A 26556-nucleotide genomic window follows, 5' to 3' on the forward strand; every position below is an offset into this window, starting at 1 on the left:
ACAGGCATCTCCCCTAGCCCTAACTAGCATGTGATTCACAGATTCATAAACCAAGTCATAACAGATAACATATGTAGGTATTCTGGGGAAACTTACTTGAGCTCGGCTGATTGCATGCACCACACCCTTTCTCGTCTTATAAATTCTTTCCTTAAAACATTTTTCTTTTGAAAACTTAACAGATCCTCGGTTTGAGTTCAGACACACCCGAAAGTATGTCTGAATCCCTAAAACCAAGGCTCTGATACCAACTTGTAACGACCTAAAAATCAGACGTAAAAATTTCATTTTTAATATAATCTAAACATAGATACCATTTATTCCAAAACATTCCAAAACATTGTTAATTAAAAACATTTATCAGAGTTCGTCCCAAAATCATTCGTTGCGGAAAACATGGGTGTGCACACTGAGATCAAGCCGAGCCCTTTCTTTCCATAAACCATGATACCTGAAACCATACCCCATACAATCCACATAATCACATAATCCATAATAGCTATATCACCTACATATCCACATAATCCCTGCATATAAATATATAAGGATGCCCTGGAAACCCTCCAGGGTCTTAGCCCACTGTCATATAAATCATACAAACAAACATATGAGCTAAACATGCAACCATATAAGGATGCCCTGGAAACCCTCCAGGGTCTTACAACGGTTGGCATGGGAACCCCCACATGGTCTTAACTAAGGATGCCATGGAAACCCTCCAAGGTCTTAAACCCTAGTGCCTCGGGAACCTCCCGAGGTCTTTACCTAGGATGTCATGGAAACCCTCCAAGGTCTTACATCTAAGTGCCTCGGGAACCCCCCGAGGTCTTCCATGCAAGTATCACAAAGACAACTAGCATACCAAATACCACACAATCAACTAGCATACATCATATAACTAATTGCCATGGGAACCCTGACATGGTCTTTACATAAATACATAATGTATCGATAACACATTTCCAATAATCATCACAACTAAATAAATGGGTCGGCCTTGGTGCCTTAGACCCATTGGTATGGTGAGGAGACTCACCTCGAATGCAGAAGCTTCCTAAATGAAATCCTTAGCTGCTGCCCCGTCGACTTCTTAAGCTGTCAATACCAATCAATATACCCAATTAGCAATTGGGTTCCATGCTAAAATCCTTAATCCATACATGGAGTGAAATAACCATTCTACTCCTGGCCCAGTATTAAAACTAAGGCCCAAGCCTAAAACCAAACATGCCTAAAACTCTAACACTCATAAAAGTCCATCAATGGCCCAATTTTCCAAATTGGGCCCAAGCCATAGCATGGGCCTTACCCTAAATCCCAATGACTTTATTCCCCGTCAAAACATCTCTCTTTAACTGGTCCAACGACCCACAAACCAAATAATAGCCCAAACCCGGTATGGCCTACAAGGTCCAATAAGGCCCAATCCATCATGGACCTAACCCAAGAAGGCCCAATATCCAAAAAGTTCTGAAATAATGAATGGTCAACCTTAGTAAACTCCTGGTCCAACGTCAAAGTCAACACTCAAAGTGAACGCTCCGAGTTGACTCAACTCGCTGAGTTGCTCCATTAACTCGTCGAGTTCTAAAACTCAGAATTCTGAAATCGCAATCCAACTCGTCGAGTCAACCCCTGACTCGTCGAGTACCCAGGCTACTTATGGTCGCAGTTTAGCGAATCAATTCGTCGAGTCATTCCTTAGACTCATCGAGTTCTACCATAACAGAAAATGGGACAACTCACTTCGACTCGTCGAGTCCTTCTCTGGACTCGCCGAGTCTCTCAGTCTGTTTGGGCTATCTTAAAGGATTAAGCCACTTTTCTTCAAATCCAAGCTCCAAACTTCGAATACACTCCAGAAATAACATTAGAAGGGTAAAGTTTCCAACTTTACCCGTTAATACCCTTGCTTAGTGGTTTAACTCAAACCCTAACTCTTTAGAACCTAGATCTTGGTCCACAAGCCACCCACGCACCAAACTAATGCATACCAACATAGATCTGGACCCAAAGCAACTCATAAACATGCAAAGCTCCTGCCTTTTCCTCCATGTATGGCCTTTTGAGCTAAAAAGGCCAAAAGAACACTCTATTGCTTTCATGGGGACTCCTATGGCATAAAGTTTGCACCTTTATGCCATAACAACCCTTAATGGTTCCAGATCTAAGAATTTAATCCTTTGGGACGTCCATTCTTCACATGCCAAGATACTTGGACCAAAAACCCTCATAAAAAAGAAAAGAAGAGATCAAAGAAACCATTGAGCAAGCTTAGGACTTTCTTACTCAGAAATGATGAGAAAGGCAAGGTGTTTTTGGATCTACTTACTTCTTCTTGGATCCCCCAAGCTCCTTCTTCTTCCTCAAGCTCCAAGCACTCAAGGTTCACTCTAACATAGGCTTTCAAGGATTAGGGTTTAGGACTTGGAGACTGTAAATGGGGCTGATGGAAGGAGAATAAGATGCTTAAATAGGGTACAAGACCCGAATTTAGGGTTTTCCCCACACCCAGACCAACTCGCCGAGTTGGTCCTCCAACTCGTCGAGTAGGTCACTTTACCCGCGTCCCAAAATTCTCTCCTACTCGTCGAGTTCCTCCCTGGACTTGGCGAGTTCTTCTTGATTTAGGGTTTTTCTTCCCTCTCTAGGTCTTCTGGATTCCGGGTGTTACATTATAACAAACATATCGAGGCGTTTGAAAATAAGGCCCAATCAAGATGTTTGAAAATAGGGATTAAGTTGCGTTATGGACAAAATGAATAGTTTAGGTGCAAGATTTAAAGGATATATGTGTTAGTTGTTAAAAAATGATAGATTCACTAAAATATCAAATTTATTACAAATAATTATCATAAACTAATCGAGCGTTAAAATGTAATAAAAAAAATGAGTACGACTATTCAATAATGTTAATTTTGGAATCAAAGAAGTTAAATTAATCGTTAAGTTATTACAACCATAAAAAAATATGTATTATCAATTTATCACTAATATTTAAATAGTATTACCTTAAACATATTTACAAATATATATATATATATATATATATATATATATATATATATATATATATATATATATATATATATATATATATATATATATATATATATGCTTAGTTTAAAAAAGAAAAGAGATGCTAAGTCACACTAATCAAAATGAGTCTTGAGAAGATTTAATATTCATGTGGGTGTTACAAATAAAAAATATACTTAGGTTTTTTAATAGTAGACGACATGGGAACTTGGTTTTCATAAGGGTCTTCAATGGTTCAAATAAGACATAAAATACTGAAAAGCTTTTTGCACAATTCTGTATTGATGTTAAAGAGGATGGACAAACATAAAAATTAAAGAGAGAAGAAGCATGTTGCCGTGAAAGAAAATTATAAATCAAAGGAAAAGTTGTATGTGATCACATGAATTTTTTTGAATAAATATTAATATAGGGGAGGGGGTCATTATCTATGTACACAATTTTTAGTAGACCGCAACATGGTTGGTTATCAAGTTTCCTATTAAATATGCAATTTTAATGGATCTCAAACATATTAAAATGTAGGAGGAAATTTACAACAATAACTTTTTAATTAAAAAAAAAAGATCAAAATGCCACAATATGTTCCATGTCGATAAGCCCATCAACCATATTAGTTTAAGCCTTCAAAGGTAAGTGGTGGAAATACATAACAGTTTATAAATAGCAACACATAATAGTTCAGTCCTCAATCAAATGGTCAAACTCATCAATTATCTCGTCAAAAGATTAGTTAGCCAATTAAATGACAACCCTATAATCAAATCAAAATTTATAAATTGACAATATATAATAGTTCTAATATAATGTATAATTCCTCGATACATCAAATAAGCTTTGTTTCTATATGAACATTAATGAGATGGAACTTTAACTGAAAAGTCGGAACGTACCCTTGCAGTAGCAATTGTCCTTGACCAAATGTTCTTTAGAGCCCACGCTCACCCCCTTCTTCTCCACCAAGCAGGTCACCCTCTAGATACCTCCATCCTTTAACACAACACCACTCCACCAGAACTTATATGAAATACCACCTTATAGTTAAATACTGGGATAGCTGTATGAGCTTAGTAACATATATATCCTACAAAAATATATACCATATTTGTTTGAAAAAGGAGATAAGATCAAACTTTTTTATATCAAGCCCATTCATTTCCAAAAGAGTATTTTCAAATTATTATGCAACTACTTTATTACCTTAATTTTTCACTTCATTTAAAATATAATCCAGTTTAACATTGCTAAAAAATGAATACTTGACAACATCAAAATTCCCCTACCACCTGCCATATAGTAAAACTCGGTTTCGGATTTGCTTCTTTATTCAGTGCTGCGGCCCAATCTTCAGTGGGCATGAGGCCCAAGGCCTTGGGAAAGGAAGAATTTGGCCCTTCTCGGGTGTGGGTGTTATGGTCTAAGTGATCCAAGTGTTCGATTGCGTCTTCGGAGGTCAAGGGTATAATTATAATTTGATATTTTAGGTCTTTTATGGATTTCAGGTTTTGTTCGGGAGGTTTTAAGGGTTGGCTGTGTTGTTAAATGCGTAGGGCTCCTCGCCACCTTTCCGTGGATGTTAGGTTCGTTGGAAACGGACCAAAGACGAAGAAGTTAGAGCCAAGTTAAGTTTAGGGTTTTAGGGGTTCCATGAGTACACGGGGCGTACTCATTTAGAACGTTGAGCGTAGAAGCTTATATGGTCGCGGGTGGTTTGTGAGTATGTCGGGCGTACTAAGGGGTACGCGGGGCGTACTCCCTTCAGAGTAAAACCCTAATTTCAGGGTTCCTACCCTTTATAAACAACATTATACCACCCCTTAAGTCAGCCACCACCTCTTTTGACATACATAATATCTTAGAGTGCCTTGGGTGAAGCTTGGAGCTTGAAAGAAGATTCTTGGTGGTTTGTGTAAGAGAAGAAGAAGGTAGAAGACTCAACCTATGGATAAGAGCCTAGAGATCCATTTTTAGCATCTTCATTTTGAGACTTTAGAGGCATAAAGTCTCTATCTTGGCTACTCATTGAATAGATCTACTTTTGGGTTGGTTTATGGCCATTTTAGTCCCTTTTCCTTGGTCTTTGTGGGCTAGGGTTGTTTTAGGAGCTTGATCTAGTAGATCTAGGCATTTTAAGGGTCCCTCATTCATAAAGGTGCAAGCTTTGTGGAGTTTTTGAGTTCATGCATGTGTTACGACCATAACCTCTTTTGAGCTCTAGAGCCCCATTAAGCCATGTATGCTAGTAAAGTTGCCAACTTTAGTTGAAAAGTCATCCATAAGAATCAGACTGGAGAGTTTGGAGCAAGGGCTGAGGTGATTAAGTGCTTAATGGGAAGAAGGGAGATTCAGGGGAGTACGCTGGGCGTACCCATCTGGTACGCTGTGTGTACTGGCCCCAAAGGTCGTACGATGGGCATACCAGCTGAGTATGCAGGGCATACTCGGTCAAGGTGAGTTTCTTTGATTGTTGACCTTTTTGGGCTTTGGACCTTGGACCAGGAGTTGACTAGGGTTGATGTAACATCCCGACTCCCAGGTATGACATTTAAATTATTTTATTCATTTTGAGAGGGCAACTCGACGAGTTGGTAGCACCAACGTGCCGAGTAATAAATATTATGGACGCGGGATTTCTAGAGTCTACTCGATGAGTCGGAGGACCCCGACTCGACGAGTAGGAGCTGAGTGGGGAAACCCTAATTTTCCGGGTTTGTGTCCTATTTAAAGGACCTTAAGCCCTCATTTCGCCACCCTTGTCACCCTACTACACTGTGTGAAACCATAATCGAGCTGTAACCTTGTGTATGAGAAAGAGAAGCTAATATTGTGAGTTTTAGTGCATTCTTGGAGGAAAGTTGAGGAGCAAAAGACTTTGGACGAGAAGGAGCTTTTGGATCTGGTGTTCATTCATTCCTAGCTTCTGTTTGAAGGTAAAAAGTCATCATCTTGCTCATTGTTTTGGTTAGATCTCGTTTTAGGGAATTTACAACCTTTTTCCAATCCTTCTTGGAGTTCTAGAGTGTTATGAGCTGGTCATGGAGTTGAGACTCCAGATCTAGACATATTGAGGTCCCAAGAGCCCAAAGACCCAAGCTTTATCAAGCTTTGGGCAAGTCTCCATGCATGAAAACCTTTATGGAGCTTGTTTTGGCATTTTGAGCCCTAGATTCCATGCATAAACGTAAAGCTTGCAGCTTTACGTGATAAGTGAGCCTTAGAAGGCTAGATCCAGAGAATGAGACATCATTTCTACCTAAAAACGTCTGAATGAGGAAATGGTCTAAGGGGACTCGACGAGTTGGTGAGCTAACTCGACGAGTCGGTTAGGGTTTTTCCCCGATAAGTCTGGACACGTTGTAACTCGGCGATTTGCTGAGTCAACTCGGCGAGTTGAGATGGAATTTCACGATATTCTGAGGAAAATGAAGGAACTCGACGAGTCGCATAGATGCACTCGACGAGTTGCGTCAACATGGACTGTTGAATCGAGTGTTGACTTCTGTTGACTTTTAGATTTTTGTCAAGATATGGATTATGGAGACCATGGAGGGGTAAAATAGTCTTTTACCCATTCCAAGAGTTAAAGAGAGAGGTTATGTAACATCCTAAATTTTCAAGCCAAATTTTTTTGTTTTAAAGTAAGTAACTTATAAAATCATTTACCAAAACATAGTCGATAACATATCAATCCATAAAACCATAATAGTCATGTCACAAAATCATATCATCAAGTAGTAATAAAATCAGAGTACAATCCCATTAATCACATAATGTAGAAATCTGATGTGCGTGTGATGTGCAGCTACCGCGGCGGCTTCTTCCCCTTCACTGAAGAGGTACCTAAAACAAAACTGAAAACTGTAAGCATGAAGCTTAGTGAGTTCCCCCATCATACCACATACCACACAAACATATAACATACATATTGTCGGGCAATTCTGGGGTGCCCGACCTATCCGATCCGGCCATTCTGGGGTGCCGACCTACCCTGTCAAGCAGTTCTTGGGTGCTGACCTACCCATGTCAAGCCATTCTGGGGTGCTGACCTACCCTTCAATCCTAACAACCGAACTCCGGGGACTATTTCACCCCTACTACTACTACTACTACTACCACATATATAACATAATCATACTGTCAGGCATATCTGGGGTGCCCAACCTACCCTTCGGTCCTAACAACCGAACTTGGGGACTAGTCCGCTCCTACTACCACTATCACATATAACATATCATGCTATCACATAAACATACCGGGTAGTAGCAAACCAGACAATTATCACAAAGACAATCATCTCAACTATAATCAACTACTAGTGGGCCGACCTTGGTGCCTTAGACCCACTTCTACTGGAAGGTAACTCACCTCGTCAACTGTGTGTCGAATCTCGCGGAAGTAATCTTTAACAGCTACTCCGATGACTCCCGACCATCATAGTTACATGACACTCAATTAGAGTCTATAAAATTACTTAGGGTAAAATGACCATTTTACCCCTTGGTCCAATTGGGACATACTTAAGTCCCAATTCTAGCTTACTAGGCCCAACTCTCCTATGGCCCATCAAGGATTCCCTAAGGGCCCACTAATTGCCCAATTTCTGAATTGGCCCTTATCCCCCCTCCCCCTCCCCCCAAATGGGCCTAAAAGTTCCAAGTCCAAATATAATAATTCCCAAGGGTCCAATCTTGGCCGAAAAGGCCCAATACTCAAGTTCCAGATTCCCAAGTCCAAAATTATACTTCACAGTGGGCCATGAGGCCCAAAAGTCCAGGCCCATTCTCTTAAAGCCCAAAAGCCCAACTTTTCCAATCTGCATGCGTACGCGCGACGTACCTGGCACGTATGCCCAGTGTACACTGGCCTTGACCAAAACGGGGAGTTGACCCAGTACGTGCGGCGTACCAGGGAGTACGCCCAGCGTACTGGCCAGCTTCCTTGGGACTTCATTTGTGGCTTAATCCGTTAAGTCTATATGTCCATAATATAGATCCAGGTCCTTTAAGACCTCCTAAGCCATAAAGTCACAAACTTTATGTGCTTGCATGCATGGTTGGGGTCAAAACATGATTTTGGTCCATTTAACAAGCTTCAAGACTAACTAGCACTTACATGGTTGTGGCTTAACCATCAAGATCCAATTTTTATGACCATAGATGCTTCTAAGAGTCCAAAAGGACAGCTCTTATGCTCTGAAACTGTCAATACTCAAGAATTCTCAACAATTGGGTCTAAAGGTGACATAAAACCCCAAAATAAACTAATCTAAGCATACAATGGCCAAGAATGGAACTTGATATCTCAAAAGAGTCAGAAATGATGCCAATCCTCTAGATCTACAGGCTCTTGGTGGATCCTTGCTTCTTCTGCAAGCTTCTTTCTTCTCTTCTCACCAACACAACACACAAACACTCTCAAATGGCTTGTAGAACACAAATGAACACAAAATGTGAAGGGTTTTGAGCATTCTAACACTCCTAAGGTGTACATGCAACCCTAGAAACCTTGGATCTATGTTTTACTAAGATACATGCAAATTTGATTTTCCAAGGTTCTTAACCTAACTAGCATGGCATGGGGAACTTGAAACATAAAAGCTAGTAGGAGAACATACCCTTTCTTGTTGCTTGGATTCCTTAAGAACTTTGTGAGCCTAGCACCCCAAATATGATGCCTCAAATGTTTCACACAACACCACAACTCTTGGAATAACTTTGAGAGAAGTACACACACACTCAAAATCGGCTAGCCCTCTTGTTCTACACTTAGTGCCGATTTTGGTAGCTCATGGGGGTCCCTTTATAGTGGTGTCACAAGTAGGGTTACAACATGTAAACCCTAATTGACATGGCTTTTCATTTCCTCCATGATCCATGGGTTTTAACCTCCATGGACTATCCATGGAGCACCCTATAGGTTTTAGCCCAATTCAATAAACCATGGATCATTAGCCCACTATAAAAGAATGGATGATTTACACAATCAATCCCATATATTTAATTAGTCTTCTTTTGATCACCAAATTAATTCTTGATCAATACTAATTAAATCATATTATTAATATATTAGAACTTATAATATATTAATAAAGCATAAGTTTCCTTTCTCTCATTTAGTCTATCCAAGTGTCATGATGCCATGCAACCCAAATGGAGCATGCCAACCGGGTCAAGTACATTCCAGAAATAGTTATGAACTTAGACACCTAATCCAACAAAATGAGCTAGGGTTTTCGGGGTGGCTGGTTAAGGGTGAAGGGAGGCTGAACCAACAGGGGTTATGTTCTTTATATAGGGAATAAACCCTAAATCTTAGGGTTTACGAAGCTGCACACGTACGCTGTGCGTACTCCTGGCACGCTGGGCATATGTGCATGGCCTCCGCGGTTCCTTCTTACGAGTACGTTGGCGTACATGGCAAAGTACGCCCCGCGTACACGTTTTCCTCATCCTACTCGAAAGGCCCAAAGGCCCAAGCCCAACCAAACAATTCCCATAATTTAATTAAGATAACTACTCATTATACCTCGAAAAATCCTGGATGTTATGATGGTTTTTGAACATTCTAACACTCCTATGGTGTACATGCAACCCTATAAACCTTGGATCTATGTTTTCTCTATTATACATGAAAATATTCAATTTTCCAAGGTTTCATCCTAACTAGCATAATATGAAGCAACTATACAACAAGAATCTAATAGAATGACATACCGATTTTGGTAGCTCATGGGGTCCTTTTATAGTGGTGTCACAAGTAGGGTTACAACATGTAAACCCTAATTGACATGGCTTTTCATTTCCTCCATGATCCATGGGTTTTAATCTCCATGGACTATCCATGGAGCACCCTATGGGTTTTAGCCCAATTCAATAAACCATGGATCATTAGCCCACTATAAAAGAATGGATGATTTACACAATCAACCCCATATATCTAATTAGTCTCCTTTTGATCACCAAATTAATTCTAAATTAATTCTTGATCAATACTAATTAAATAATATTATTAATATATTAGAACTTATAATATATTAATAAACCATAAGTTTCCTTTCTCTCATTTAGTCTATCTAAGTGTCATGATGCCATGCAACCCAAATGGACCATGCCAATCGGGTCAAGTGCATTCCAAAAATAGTTATGAACTTAGACACCTAATACAACAGTCTCCCACTTGGATAAGTCTAATAACTATAACTGCAAGAATGACTTCAGGAACCGATCAACAATCGTAGCTTTTTCAAAGTCTCGTGAAACTGAGATGATGAGGATACACCATTTAAGATAAGTCATCATATAATCCTCTGTTCTAGATATCAGCCGGACATATACATGGAACAATGTTGTACTTATTGTCGAGCAGTTTGTTTCCCGATTTCCGATTTGTTTGACATAGAACTTAATCGAACACATCAATTTAGTTCTGACCGGGCCCGATACATAGGTCAAAACAAAATCATCGAGGGGCCCAGATATCGCTTCTAATCCTAGAAGGAACAGATAAACTTCGAATCGTATGCTTGTTCTACTACTTGTTGAATTATACAAAAAGGCACGTTTTATAACATCGAGTTACCAATGCGTTTTCGTGCAATCAATGTATAACCAACTCATAGTCAACAACTCATATCTCTAGTTTTGAAGACTTATATGATATTACCGTCTCACGATCACTCGAGATAAATTCCATGAAGTGATAAAAGTGAGGGTGGGTTGAATCCAATACTCAGAACTTATGATTACTCATGAATGTTGTAGCAACTCTTGCTATGTCCAACACCTTAGTCATCTACAAGCCAACTTCATGACAGTCTTGATTCATATCTACTTCCAACATATGACCGACTGTGGAGAATTTGAATAATATGATACACCATAACGTAATTATTCTGGAAGTCAAAACATGCAAAAATGAAATGATAGTAAACGATGGACAGAAGATAGCAACACCAAGTAATTGCTCCCCCGTTTAAGGTAAAGACCCAGACTGACTGAGAGCGGAAATTATCCCTATCAGTCTGGAAGCTAGCATCACTATACCCTACTACTCTCAAGTCATCACTCCCACCGAGGGTAAGGACCCAGTCCTTGGTCCTCTGCAGGTACTTGAGAATGTTCTTTACCGCAATCCAGTGAGCCTTGCCAGGGTTCCCCTGATATCTGCTGACCATGCTCAACGCAAAGGCCACATCAGGACGAGTACAAGTCATAGCATACATGATCGAGCCTACAGCGGAAGCATACTGTACTCGAATCATCTCATCTATCTCAGACTCTGTACTCGGGCTGATGTGTGTAAAACCAACTAGTTTTAATCCTACTAACTTAAACATAAAGACAAACACACGAAAGGCAGTGTACGTATCGATTATCAGTTTAGTTCAGGTAAGTAGGGTATCGAACACAGGGAATGGTAAACAATTAAAATAAATGCTAATATTATCTAAATAAAACAAGTAATAGAAAGGGGGTTTTCTCTAGTTTTGCAAGACTAGAAACTTAAACAATTAACTAAAACTTAAACTAAGAAACTAAGAGCTAAGCAAATAAAAATCAACTAAATTCAATAATTAAGGAGACTTCTGTTTAGGTTCGAATCATTTATTCCTATGGTTGATTTTATGACAAGTGCAATGGATTAATTGGCATTGGCTACCGATTAGTGTGATTAGGTTCACGTTCGCTATTACTAATCCTTAGAAAACAAATCAATTCAAGCAGTGATCAAGTGATTAAACTAATAAATTCCCTAGTTTAATTATTCGGGTTAAATAAGACTTGTAATTAGCTAATTAAATTGGTGATTCAATTAACCTCTTGTTGATGGTGTATCACACAAGCTCACACATTAATTTACCCATTCTCTAGTTAATCCTAGTTTCATCTTCACTATTCCTAGGCATATAGCAATGTGTTCACATAAATCATATGAGATAAGCAATTAAGAGATGTTCATGCAGCTTAATTACTTAGTTATTAACAGAAAATAGTTATGGTTAATGCATAAGGTTTTTTAACAAGCTTAATAGAACAAGTTCACCAAATTAAATTAATCCAACCACAAAATCAATCCATAGTCACAAAATCATCTATCCTAAATAGAAGGTATGAGTTTTAGCTCATGATTACAGCAGAAACAAGCTCAAAAACGAAATCAATTGGTAAAAACATAGTTCAAACAAGAGATTAGGTAAAGAGTAAACTTGATTTTTCCTTGATTCTCCTTAAAATTGAATGTAGGGTTGATTCCTTTGCTTCCCACGCTCTAGCAGCACCTTTAGTCGACAATTGGCCTCCAAGGGTTCATCTATATGCCAGGGTATCGGGTAGGAATGCCCTTTATATAGATTTTCACAAAACAGAGGTGACTCGTTGAGTCCAGTGACCTACTCGGCGAGTCCGTCACTTAAAACCCGTGAACGGCAAGTCAGCGACTCCAGAATCGTGAAAGTTCGACGTGACTCGTCGCGTTGAGGCCCAACTCGTCGAGTCCGTTTGGAATCAGCATTTTCTCAAAACACAAAAGTCGTCCGAAATTGTGTTTAGTTTTCAGAACATTTTGAATCTCGTCAATCGGAGTTACGGTTCATGAGATATGGCCAAAACACTGACGAGGGGTCAAGCTGTCCAACAACATCCTTCTTTCTTCAAAATCCAAGATCCAAGCTTCCGATCGCTAGTTCCACTTCCTTTTCCACCCGAGCATGTCATTGTTGCTGAAAAATGAAATTCTAAACTAATTAAGCACCTTTTGTTCATTTAATGAGACAAAAACAACATAAAGTATTAAGATAATGCATGAATTTTATAACTAAATATGTCCATATCAAAATACCCCACACTTGACTTTTGCTTGCCCCCAAGCAAAACTGAATTTTAACATACTAGGATTACTTAAAATAATTCCAATCAAACCCAACCATTATGCCAAGACCGCAACGCATGCATTTGTGTCTAAAAATTTTCCTAAGGACCCCTCCCCCCCTAATTCTAAATACTCACAATCCTCATAAACACTCACCCACTTCTTTTGAACAACGCTCATTTTATGCATCCCTCCGAATCCATCCGCAGAAAACTTCTTAACCTCAAAGTATTTTTGGTTAAGCAACCCAAGCATACATAATCTAGAAAATTATAATTTTTTTGATACCACTATGGAGCTCTTTGGAATTCTTCACTTCCTTGATAATTTGATCTTTGATTTCTTTGAATTCACCACCTTCTTTGTTTGATTTTTGGTATCTTCAATTTTTGAATTTCTTCAGAATTTTTGATCTTTGATCTTCATACTTGGCTTTGAATGCTCCAAAAATTCTAACAACTTTTTATTGTAATTTCTCACTTTCTTTTTTTATAACATGTACCTCACTTTTTTTCACTCAAAACCTACATGCTTAAGCAAGGGCGCTTGACTTCAATCTTTATTGGTTAAAGTATTTGTCTTCCTGCATACATTTCTAGTACACGATGCTAAACATATTGCATCCCTCAAACTAAGAGAGGTTGTGTTTTTGTCCCATGATTTCACTAGAATAAAGGGGGCCACAAATGCACTAGAACGTATATTGGCTCAACTAAACATTTGGGTCTTCATGCAATCATCAAACATAACACTAGCATGGAATCCTAATTGTTTTTACCAAAATTTTCTAAATTAAGTCTAGCAATTTATGCAAAAATTTCAAAATTATACCTAAATTAGGATTATAATGTAACTAATATAATCAACCCCCTAAGGATTATAATGTAACTCATATAATCAACCCCCTACCCCACACTTAATTTATGCGATGTCCCCATTGCAGATTATGCATGAATAAGAAAACATAAAAATAAAGAGGGAATTGGAACAAACTCCCCTGGGATAGTAGTTGCGAGGGTGATCTTTCTTCTTTTGAGCTCCATCTTCAGATGACTTTGGCATGGGAACAGCTCATCCATGCCTTGGGTGTCAAAATCTCGTGTGGTTGACAGCTCTAAATATATAGGAAAAAGCATCTTGGAATCGCCTAGAAATGGTCTTCAAAAATATAGCCAATTTCCGCCTTGAATTGAATCAAATCGTCGACTCAAAGATAAAAGAATGAGCAACTCGTCGAGTTTTATGTGGAGACTCGCCGAGTTGAATCGTCATATGGGCAGAAATCATGATTTTCGCTGGAACTCGTCGAGTTATAAGGGTGCACTCGACGAGTTTTCGGCTCTGATCGTGCAAATTCTTCTTTCTGCTTTAGGTCTGTTTTTGAGGTCAAAGAGGGTATTAAGGTAATACACCTCCTTATATTCTTCAGTGACGAAACTCCTTTTTAACCATTAAAACCATCGGACTTATAAAATCACTCAAATCTTCTAATCTTCTCGTCTACGACTCGACCCCTCACTTTATTTCCTCATGCTTTATTCGTTCATTCTATCCCTCACCCTATATTCTGAAAAGATCAAAAACAAATACCACGTAATAAAAAAACATCAAAATAAAAATCCTATATTATCCCTAAATACTAGAAGTTTAGAAAGAAAAAGAAAAGCAAACTCTAATGACGGGTTGCCTCCCGCAAGCGCTTCTTTTTGTGCGAGTCTTTAGCTGGACTCCCAACTTAATAAACTTCTAATAAATTCGATGCCCATCCATCCATTGCATTAAATATTTTCTTTGGACCAATTTGTAAAATTCGACTCTTTGCTTCAAAAATTGGCCAAACGAGCTTGAATTCATAAAACCCAAGAATATTGACAAGGGTTGGAACCGGTTGGATACTAATCATAAATGGATCGTGATTTAGAACTTTCTCCAAAGTTGGAATCGTCACCCCATGCTTCAAAACACAAACCGGAAGAACAGGGGACCATGTCGTGGTAATGGTCAAACCACGGGTTGGTTCCTGCAATTCAGCTTGTTTTTGTTCTTCATCCGACCTCTCTGCTAGCAACCTTTCCAGCTCCTCCAAATCTCTTTCTGGATTAAATTCTTCATCTTGTAACTTTAGCTCTTGTGACTCAAATTGTTCTTGATCGTTAGACAAGATGTTATCTAACCATCTATCAAATTTCTTCAAATCTTCATCCGATCCACATTCCTCATCTTCTTGCTCAATTTCCTGTACTACTTCCTCAAGAAAAGCATCAAAAGCATCGAGATTTGGAAAATACATAATAAATAAAAATTAAACTATATAAAAAAATAAAAATATATGATAACAATTAGCAAATAAAATTAACTATTTAGAACTGTTCACCGGCAACGGCGCCACAAACTTGATGTCTGTAAAACCAACTAGTTTTAATCCTACTAACTTAAACATAAAGACAAACACACGAAAGGCAGTGTACCTATCGATTAGCAGTTTAGTTCAGGTAAGTAGGGTATCGAACACAGGGAACGGTAAACAATTAAAATAAATGCTAATATTATCTAAATAAAACAAGTAATAGAAAGGGGGGTTTCTCTAGTTTTGCAAGACTAGAAACTTAAACAATTAACTAAAACTTAAACTAAGAAACTAAGAGCTAAGCAAATAAAAATCAACTAAATTCAATAATTAAGGAGACTTCTGTTTAGGTTCGAATCATTTATTCCTATGGTTGATTTTATGACAAGTGCAATGGATTAATTGGCATTGGCTACCGATTAGTGTGATTAGGTTCACGTTCGCTATTACTAATCCTTAGAAAACAAATCAATTCAAGCAGTGATCAAGTGATTAAACTAATAAATTCCCTAGTTTAGTTATTCGGGTTAAATAAGACTTGTAATTAGCTAATTAAATTGGTGATTCAATTAACCTCTTGTTGATGGTGTATCACACAAGCTCACACATTAATTTACCCATTCTCTAGTTAATCCTAGTTTCATCTTCACTATTCCTAGGCATATAGCAATGTGTTCACATAAATCATATGAGATAAGCAATTAAGAGATGTTCATGCAGCTTAATTACTTAGCTATTAACAGAAAATAGTTATGGTTAATGCATAAGGTTTTTTAACAAGCTTAATAAAACAAGTTCACCAAATTAAATTAATCCAACCACAAAATCAATCCATAGTCACAAAATCATCTATCCTAAACAGAAGGTATGAGTTTTAGCTCATGATTACAGCAGAAACAAGCTCAAAAAGGAAATCAATTAGTAAAAACATAGTTCAAACAAGAGATTAGGTAAAGAGTAAACTTGATTTTTCCTTGATTCTCCTTAAAATTGAATGTAGGGTTGATTCCTTTGCTTCTCACGCTCTAGCAGCACCTTTAGTCGACAATTGGCCTCCAAGGGTTCATCTATATGCCAGGGTATCGGGCAGGAATGCCCTTTATATAGATTTTCACAAAACAGAGGTGACTCGTCGAGTCCAGTGACCTACTCGGCGAGTCCGTCACTTAAAACCCGTGAAAGGCAAGTCAGCGACTCCAGAATCGCGAAAGTTTGACGTGACTCGTCGAGTTGAGGCCCAACTTGTCGTGTCCGTTTGGAATCAGCATTTTCTCAAAACATGAAAGTTGTCCGAAATTGTGTCTAGTTTTCAGAACATTTTGAATCTTGTCAATCGGAGCTACGGTTCATGAGATATGGCCAAAACACCGACGAGGGGTCAAGCTATCCAGCAGCATCCTTCTTTCTTCAAAATCCAAGATCCAAGCTTCTGATCGCTAGTTCCGCTTCCTTTTCCACCCGGGCATGTCATTGTTGTTGAAAAATGAAATTCTAAACTATATAAGCACCTTTTGTTCATTAAATGAGACAAAAACAACATAAAGTATTAAGATAATGCATGAATTTTATAACTAAATATGCCCATATCACGGGCTCTGAGTCTTACTCAATCTGGCGTTACTCTGGATCGGTAACTCTCCTTTCTTGGAATTCTGCATACTGAATCTATTCAGTACCTTATCCAAGTAGGTACTCTGACTAAGTGCAATTAGTCTCTTACTCATGTCTCTCAAAATTCTTATCCCTAGGATATAGGCAGCTTCTCCAAGGTCCTTCATAGCGAAACACTTCCTAAGACAGGACTTAACCTCCTGCAGAGTTGGGATGTCATTTCCTATGAGTAGTATTTCATCCACATACAGTACCAAAAAGCTAACTATACTCCCACTAGGCTTGAAATATACACAAGATTCATCTTCGCTCCTCGAAAAGCCAAACTCTTTGACTTTCTCATCGAAACAAAGATTCCATCTGCGAGGTGCTTGTGTCAATCCATAGATGGATTTCTCAAGCTTACACACTCTATTAGGGTACTCTGTACTGACAAAACCCTCTGGCTAACTCATGTAAACATCCTCAGCCAACCTTCCATTAAGGAAAGCGGTTTTAACATCCATTTTCCATATTTCATAATCATGAAATGCAACAATGGCTAACATAACCCTAATAGACTTAATCTTTGCTACTGGTGAAAAGGTCTCATCATAATCAACTCCCGGAGTTTGAGAAAAGCCCTTTGCCACCAGTCGTGCCTTATAAGTGTGTACATTACCATCCATGTCGGTCTTCTTCTTGCAGATCCATTTGCACCCGACTGTCTTACGACCTGGTACATTGTCAACCAAGTTCCAAACTTGATTGTCATACATGGACTGTATCTCGCTGTCCATAGCCTCTTTCCATTTAGCAGCCTCAGGGTCTGCCATGGCTTCCGTGTAGCTATTAGGTTCATCCAGACTTACCAGTGTGCTATCACTGATAAGTGTATCACCTTCCGTAGTAATATAGAAACCATAGTAATGCTCAGGTGCATTCCTAACTCTCGTGGAACGCCTCAGAGGTACAGACTCGTCTGTCGGATCAACAAGAGTTTCCTCCTCAGTTTGATTGCTAGGGTTTGAGGTTCCTTCACCACTTGACTCTCGAATTTCTTCAAGGTCAATTTTCCTCCCACTGTTTCCTTGGTTTATGAACTCTCTCTCGCGAAAGACTCCTCTCCTTGCTACAAAGACCACATTATCACTGGGTCTATAGAAGAGGTACCCAAAGGATTTCAGTGGGTAGCCAATGAAAATACACCTCTCACTTTGAGGTTCGGGCTTATCGTGAGTCTTGCGCCTCACGAAAGCCTCGCAACCCCAAATCTTGATGTGGTCCAGATTGGGAACTTTTCCGGTCCACATCTCGTGAGGTGTTTTGGCAACCTTTTTGGTAAGGACTACATTAAGAATATAGGCGGTAGTCTCTAAGGCATACCCCCAAAATGAGATTGGTAGCGAAGCTCGACTCATCATGGAACGAACCATGTCTAAAAAGGTTCGATTATGCCTCTCAGCCACACCATTAAGATGTGGTGTTCTGGGAGGTGTCAATTGTGAGACAATCCCACATTCCTTAAGATAGTCATCGAACTCTGTACTAAGATACTCACCACCTCGATCGGATCGAAGCATCTTAATGTTCCTGCCCAACTGATTCTCCACTTCATTTTTAAACTCCTTGAACTTTTCAAAGGTTTCTGACTTATGCTTGATTAAGTAGACATATCAATATCTACTATAATCATCAGTAGAAGTCACATAGAAGTGGTTAGCATCCCTTGTGGCGGTTCTGAAGGGTCCACACACATCAGTATGTATAAGATCCAACAAACCCTCACCCCTAGCACAAGTACCAGTGAAGGGTGACTTTGTTATTTTCCCAAGTAAACAAGATTCACAACTATCATCCGACTTTAATTCAAATGACTCCAAGACTCCATCCTTTTGGAGTTGGCCTATGCGTTTGTTGTTCACATGTCCAAGACGACAATGCCATAGTGATGCTTTATCCAAGCTAGTGGAAGAGTCAATACACAACACATTATTTCCTAGGTTATCAACAACCGACACAATTTCATATACACCATCACAAGGTAATGCTTTAAAATAAAGAACATTATTAAAGAAAGCATTAATACCACCACATTCATTATCAAACGAAAAGGTAAACCCTTGTTTGTACAAACCATGAAAGGAAATAATATTTCTCGCCATTTCAGATGAGTAACAACACTTATTCAAATCTAACACTAACCCGCTACTTAGCAACAAAGAATAAACTCCAATCTTGGTGACAGGTGAAGCTTTCCTATTCCCCATGATCAAGTTTATCTTCCCATGCTCCACATTCTCACTTCTTCTTAGTCCCTGCAAGTCAGAACATATGTGAATACCACAACCGGTATCAAGGGCCCAAAAATTAGAATGGGGTGAGTTATTAAACAATTTAGTGTAAATATCTGCATGGTTGGGTTTCACTTTCCCATCCTTAACATCTTGGAGGTACTTTGGGCAGTTTCGCTTCCAGTGCGCCTTTTCATGGCAATAGAATCATTCAGCCTCTTTAAGGTTAGCAGAAGGAGTGACAGAACCACCTTTGGTTCTACTTGAAGAGGAGCCATCAAGGGACTTTCCCTTGGTACCCTTCGAAGGGGTCTTCCTCTTCTTCCCTTAGCCTTGCCTGGTGGCCAGAACAGGGGCGGAGTTACGAGTAGGAGTAGTAACAACCGATTTACCATTGAGACCACTTTCGGCGGTCTTCAAAAGTCCTTTAAGTTTGCTGAGTGTAACTTCCTCCTTGTTCATGTGATATGTCATCCGGAATTGATCAGAACAAGAAGGTAAAGAGTGCAAAATGATGTCAATTTCCAACTCCTCGGGGAAGTTCACATTCAATTTCAGCAAACGGTCCATGAATCTTTGCATTTTCTTCATGTGGCCCGTGATGGGTTCACCATCCTTCATTCGGGTTGTTATCATGGAGGAGATTATTGTTGGGTTTTAGTATACTACAACATCCTATGGTGCACATACAACCCTAAATAACTTGGATCTATGTTTTCTCTATTATACATGCAAATGGTTTCCAAGGCATTAAACCTATAACTAGCATGTATTTGACATAAACCATATAATATACTAGTTAGGGAAACATACCTTTTATGTGGCTTGAAGTCTTGATGTATTTGGCCTTAAGAGCTTAGCACCAATAGTATGAAATGCCTCAAATGGAATCACAACACACCTAGGACAAAGGTGGCTCTTGAGAGAGAATTCCATGCACCAAAACACCTCCATATTTCTCTAAGAAAAGAAGTGGTGGTTTTGGCTATGGAGTAACCTATTTATATGTAGGATTCCAAGGGTCATGGGTATAACCCATAATCCATACTCATGGGTTTTATGATCCATGGTTCATGTGACCCAACTCTTTATGTATCCATACATAAACTTGGTCCAACATGGATCATAAGCCCAACACATATAAATATAACTAATTATCATAATTAGTCCCCATAGATTTAATTAGTCTCTTTTGATCACTAAATTAATTCCAAATTAATTCTTGATCGATACTAATTAAAACATATGATTTCATATTAATATATTATAACTTATAATATATTAATAAACCATAAATAACCTTCTCTCAAAAGTCCATCCTAACAAATTGTCCTGATGATATGTAACCCAAATGGACCATGCTACTCTCGGGCCACATACATACCAATAATAGTTATGGGCTTAGACATCTAATCCAACAATTATTTCATATCACTCTTGACGAGCACTCTGATGATATCTGTCCATCAAATCCTGGTGCATCTCAAAAGGATAAAAGTCCTCATAGGACTTTTGGAGCTCAGCTGTCATCGTGGCCAACATGTTACATGCCACCTTAGTGACATCTCTCTCATGTGCCTGGAATTCAGCGATCTCCTTTGGAGTAGCAGACGATTCATTAAGTTCCTTAAGCTCCTTGTCGAGGACATATTCCTTGGCCTCATAGCGCATGACCATCCTGATGTTCCTGATCCAATCATTGAAGTTGGATCCATCGAAGATGACTCTCCCACAAAGGTTCATGAGAGAGAAGGAGCCGGTAGGGTTTGAGCCAAAAGCAACATTGTTGGAAGACATTTGAAAAGGAAGAAGGACAAGTTTAGATTAGATATGAAATACTTAATAAAAACACCCAAATGTAATATTAAGGCTAGAACCCAACACAATACTTTATAACTTGGAAGAGGGATGTCGTAATCCAAGCTATAAAATATTTGAAGGTAGGTGAATGACTGTAACGACCTAAAAACCTCTTTGTTAACGATGTTAGTCTTCCGTTATATATAGGATTAAGTTGTGTGTTTATTTCGTGTAGGAATGTATGCTTAATATATAATAACATGAACAAAAAGATATTATTTATGATTTAAAAGATTTAATTCATATTAAATTTAATTAATATCTTGAATGATTATCTAAGATTTATTAATAATTCAAAATGATTAAAAGTGGGTTATTTTATTTTATATTTAATCTAATTAAACGATTGTAAAAAAAAGGAAAATCTTATTTGATATGATTGGGGTTGTTACTCGAATAAGTATTGAGGTTCAAGTACTATAGTTGTAAATTGAAATTAAATTGGTGAATTAAATTTATAAACAACGTAACATTCAGTATAAAAGAATAAAATCCCATAGTAACTAATTGAGATTTAAAATTTCTTATAGGATAAAACTAATAATCAAAATGCATTAAGTGTGTTTAATTAATTTTAGAATTCATTTAAGATAATAAGTTAATGGAATATAAGTTTAGGGGTTGAATTGTTAATCTTTAAAACTATAATTGAAATGAATATAAGAGATGGGGATTTTAACAAAATTGGAGAAGTTATCGGGGACCAAAACTGTAAATTGATCTTTAATCCAGTTCATGCTATTATGGAAACCGCCGTACCTTTCCGTTTCCCTCGTTTCCGTTACACACGACCCATATGCCGACCATTCACCTTAATTATTCCCACATACGTTTCCCTAAAGATAATTTAACCTGAACCGTGAGAAAACACAAGCAGAAGGAAACCAGAAGAGCGGGAAGTTAGTTGCGTAGAGAAAGTGAGATCGAGAGGTTCGAGAGAGAAAGCTGGTTACGGCTAAGTTTATTGAAGATCCACTCTCGCTTGGATTTTGATCGGGACAAAGACGGCAACACGTCGACTGGTAAGTTCTTGGATGCAAACCCCTCATGTTTTCCTGCTCATCCACAACTTATTTGTGAATATATATCTAGGGCCGGTCCTAGACAATTTGGGCCCGGGGTCAAAAAAAAATTTGGAGCCCTCATAATGTTTTTTTTTTATAAAAAAAAAGGGTGCACCTCCGAAAATTTTATTAATTAAAAAAAATAATACAATTGAAGGTTGGGGACTCCCCACCTATGGAAAAAAAAAGACTTCGGGACAGGCCCCGTAAGCCAAACAACCTAGCAACTATTAATACAAAACAATAAAATAAAAAAGCCAAAACATGCTCTAAACCATAATACATAAACATATCAAAGAAAAGCTAAAGAAATTTACATTTACGAGCTTTTTTAGATGCAAAGTCATCAATTATAGAATCAAGTTCAATATTATCCAACAAATCTTTTTCAATGCATAACATAGCCAAACCATTTAATATTTCTTGTGACATTGATGATCTCAAATAATTTTTTAATAATTTTAGTTTTGAAAAATTTCTTTCTGATGATGCTACAGTAACTGGTATGGTTAATAAGATTCTATATGCAATACAAACATTTGGATAACAATCTTTACCTTTGACAAACTCTAAAATTTCAACCGATGACATAACAACATTTGGCAAAGTTTTTTGTAATACTTTAAGTTCCGTCAAAAATTCATTTAAATCCACATCACATAAGTTATTATGAGTAAACTTATTTACAAAAACAGCACAACTTTTTTTAAGTTTAATATCATCCAATGACTTTAACCTTTTTGAATCATATAAAAATCCAAAAATGTTTTCAAAGTTTGTTAATTGCTCAAATCTACTCTCTAATGATGCAATTGCCACATCAACAATATATATAAAATACTCGATTCTAAATGATTCTTCGGGTGATAGTAATTCATCTTCACAATTAATTTCATCAAATTGTTTTTTTCTAGTAATTTGGTGTTTTTTTGGGAATATAGGTTCAACTTCCATATCCGATGCAATGGCCTTAGCATTATCAATACTAATGGCATAACCTTCATTTCTATAATTTTTAAAAAATGTTATCATATTTTTTAATAGATCAATTGTGGCATCAATACACATAGTTTTGGTTTGCATTTTTTTACTAACTTTATTTATAGCAAATAAAATATCATACCAAATTACCATACCAAGTAAAAAATCATAACTTTCAATAACATTAACTAAACTTTCAGCTTTACTTTTAGACTTTGCATCATCACATGATGAACTTAATTCTATCAAGGCATCCCTTATATGAGGAGCTTGAAACCTAATGGCTTTGACACTTTTTATTCTACTCTCCCAACGTGTATTAGATAAAGATTTTACCGTTAAGTTAGGAACTTTATCAAGTAATATTGACCATCTTTTGGTTGAACTTGAAAATAATACAAAAATGCGTTGCAAAACTCCAAAAAAAGAAATCGCTTTGGCACAAGAATGAGCCATATCACTAACCGTGAGGTTAAGACTATGACAAGCACATGGCATCAACAATGCTTTTGGATTAATTTCAAGTAATCGTTTTTGAACACCTTGATGTTTTCCTTTCATGTTAGAACCATTATTATAACCTTGTCCTCTTACATCATCAATATTAAGACCATAAGATTTAATTGCATTTAATAACTCATTAAAAAGTCCTTCACCCGATGTATTTTCTACCTTTAAAAATTCTAAGAAAAATTCTTCAACTTTTATTTTATTATTAGACATGTTCACATATCGAATAACAAGAGTCATTTGTTCTTGATGGCTAACATCGGGGGTGCAATCAAGAATAACAGAAAAATATTTTGATTCTTTTATAATATTAATTATAGAATTTCTAACATTATTAGCTAAAATAGAAATGATTTCATTTTGAATTTTGTGTCCTAAATAATGAAGATGAGTTTGATGATTTTCTATGTGTCTAACATGTTCTTGCATTATAACATCAAATTCTGCCATCATTTGAATTGCTCCCAAAAAATTACCATTAGATTCTTGAAAACGTTTTTCGTTACAACCTCGAAAAGCCAAATTATATTTTGCCAAATATTTAATGACAACAATTATTCTTTTTAAAACTTGCCTCCAACGTTCTTTTTCAGTTAAAACTTTATTTTGTAAATCTTTATCAATTGTTTTATTCTTATCAAATCTTGCTATTAGTTCATCCCAAGAATCCATACAAAAAAGATGTTGGGAACTATTTTCATGTTCTTTAAGTCTATCAAATAGATGTTTCCAATCATTAAATCCATCATTTGCTAAAGAAATTTTATTAACATAATTATTAGGTTTAAACAATTTACAACAAAAACAAAACACTTTATCAACTTTTTTTGAGTAAATTAACCATTTTCGATCACTCGTCTCACCATTACTTAACTTTCTAGTATAAGAAGCATAAGAAAAATATCTAGATAGATTATCTTTAGGATACATAAAATTTGATTCTCTTATTGGCCCTTTTTCAATCAAAATATCTCTTAAGTTATTATCAAGATTACCCCAATTACTAGGATCATATATATATATATATATCTAAAGATGGAATAAATTGTTCATTGTTATCATTCATGGCATTTTCATTCTCATTCTCATTTGAAATGTTAACATTTTCATTATTGACATTAACATCTTCATTATTAATCTTTTCATCATCAAAATCAACATTTTCATTTGAAACTTTTTCTTGAGAAACATTTTCATTCAAGACATTATCTTGCTCATTAAAATCAATTTCATGTGTGAGATTATCTTGTTCATTTACTTGTACATCAGCAGAACTATTTTTTTTTAAAACTTGTGCATAGACCCTTTTTGAGTTTCATTATCTTGTTCAATTTTTTGTTTTTTTTTCGTTTTTCACTTCCAGACATATACTTTCTAGGATGCATATTAAATAGAGTGATAAGAGGCAATCATGCAAACAAACAACAAGCACACAGATAACAAATAATAAAAGATTAGAATTCTTGTTCTTTGTACCTACTGTTGACTGCCAGTGATGCTTTGATGGTAATTGGTAAACTGTTGATGCTGTGAGCCTTTCAATAACCTCTAAGCAATTGGTAAGCTGTTGATGTTGTTACAGAAAATTCTGAAGTTAAAAAAAAAAGGAAATCAGATTAAAAATATTAACATTAAACAACTGAAATTAGGCAATTGAATAATAAATTATCTCTAAAACAAACCGAGAAGGCTACTTACAGAGTCAGAGTTTTTGAGTTAAAAGGATTCACAATCACACAATCTGAAGGTTATATTCCTGGATTCTCAGTCCTCAGATTCTACATAGCATAAAATTATGAATATTAGACTCATAAAAAATTAGAAAATCACAAATAAATAAGAAATTTGAATGCTAGAAATTAGAACTTATAGATAAAATTCTGTGATCGTGTCTTCGACTCTTCGTCTGTGACGACTCAGTGGTCAGGTCTGTCACAGATTCTCAATGGTCTAGTACTATTGCAGAAAAAAAAATTAAACTTGAAAATCGAAAATAGAAGGCCAATGATCGGTAGAAATCGTGAATACTGAGAAGCGAAGGAGAAGATGTACTAAATCGCCAAATCGGAAATTAGAAAAGGGAGAATTGGGGAAGAAATAAGAGATCGATTCAATTGAAATCGAAGAAGAAATAGAAGAAGCTGATTATTGAGACCGTTGCTTAACTTAGAATCCGGAGAAAACGTTTCGATTTTCCATAGCCGATCGTTGAAAATTAATTGCGCCTTGGAAGTCGGCATCTCTCGCTCTCAGCACGCCCCAGTCGTTCCCGATTCCTCCCGCTTTCTTTTTGGTTGGCGCTGATAAGAGACAATTGTTGTACTGGGCTTCAATAATCAGAGTCCAATAAGCTTAAACCTAATGGGATAATGCTATACAATTAATATAAGACATATAAAATGGAGGCCCTATGGCATTTGGGGGCCCGGGGCGGTCGCCCAGCTTGCCCAGGCCCATGGGCCGCCCTGTATATATCTCGCTGGCAAAATACTATATGTATCTCTTCTTTTCCATCCCTATTCTTGGCAATTTCTACAAACTTGCTGCTTCTAATATGAACGAGATATGTGTGAATCTCCTTCAATTCCCTTACCTTTCTTAATCCTGAAAGTTCATACACTGGTTGAAGACTTAGACGAGTATCGATTGAATTTGGAAGCATCAATGTAACCCGTGATTGTGAAACTTACTTTCTGATGCCATGGTTACCTAACCTTAATTTCTGCGATCTTTAACAGCCATGTGTTGCTTTCACGTAATGTTTTATGTAGCTCATAAACTTCACTGGAACCGAAAGCGATTGAATTTTGGACGTATCTAACAAGCATGCAAGATTTCATGGCACACGATAGTTCACTAATATTATAGCCTCAACTTTTGTATATCATAATTATGAATTCATAAATTTATATAGTGGAGTAACTTGACGATATATGAGAATAGCTTTTGGTTGCATGTCTGCCTAAATAGTATGTGATCATATGCATAGTACATCCACCTTTAG

General features: G+C 37.2%; 1 protein-coding gene across 1 annotated transcript in view; it reads right to left on the reverse strand.

Annotated features, from left to right (window-relative positions):
• The window catches only part of LOC145158178 (uncharacterized), a 40723-nt gene extending 14468 nt beyond the window's left edge, over positions 1-26255 (reverse strand). The window contains exons 1-5 of the mRNA XM_079077111.1: positions 26243-26255; positions 25099-25140; positions 24655-24797; positions 24416-24581; positions 22379-24304 (exon numbers count right to left, since the gene is read on the reverse strand). Coding sequence (XP_078933237.1) covers positions 22379-24304; positions 24416-24581; positions 24655-24797; positions 25099-25140; positions 26243-26255 — 2290 coding nt within the window. The remainder of the gene's footprint in view (positions 1-22378; positions 24305-24415; positions 24582-24654; positions 24798-25098; positions 25141-26242) is intronic.
• Positions 26256-26556: the final 301 nt, after the last annotated feature.

Source organism: Lactuca virosa, chromosome 2, assembly GCF_052849685.1.
Source record: "Lactuca virosa cultivar CGN04683 chromosome 2, Lactuca_virosa_CGN04683_v6, whole genome shotgun sequence".
Lineage (NCBI taxonomy): Eukaryota > Viridiplantae > Streptophyta > Magnoliopsida > Asterales > Asteraceae > Lactuca > Lactuca virosa.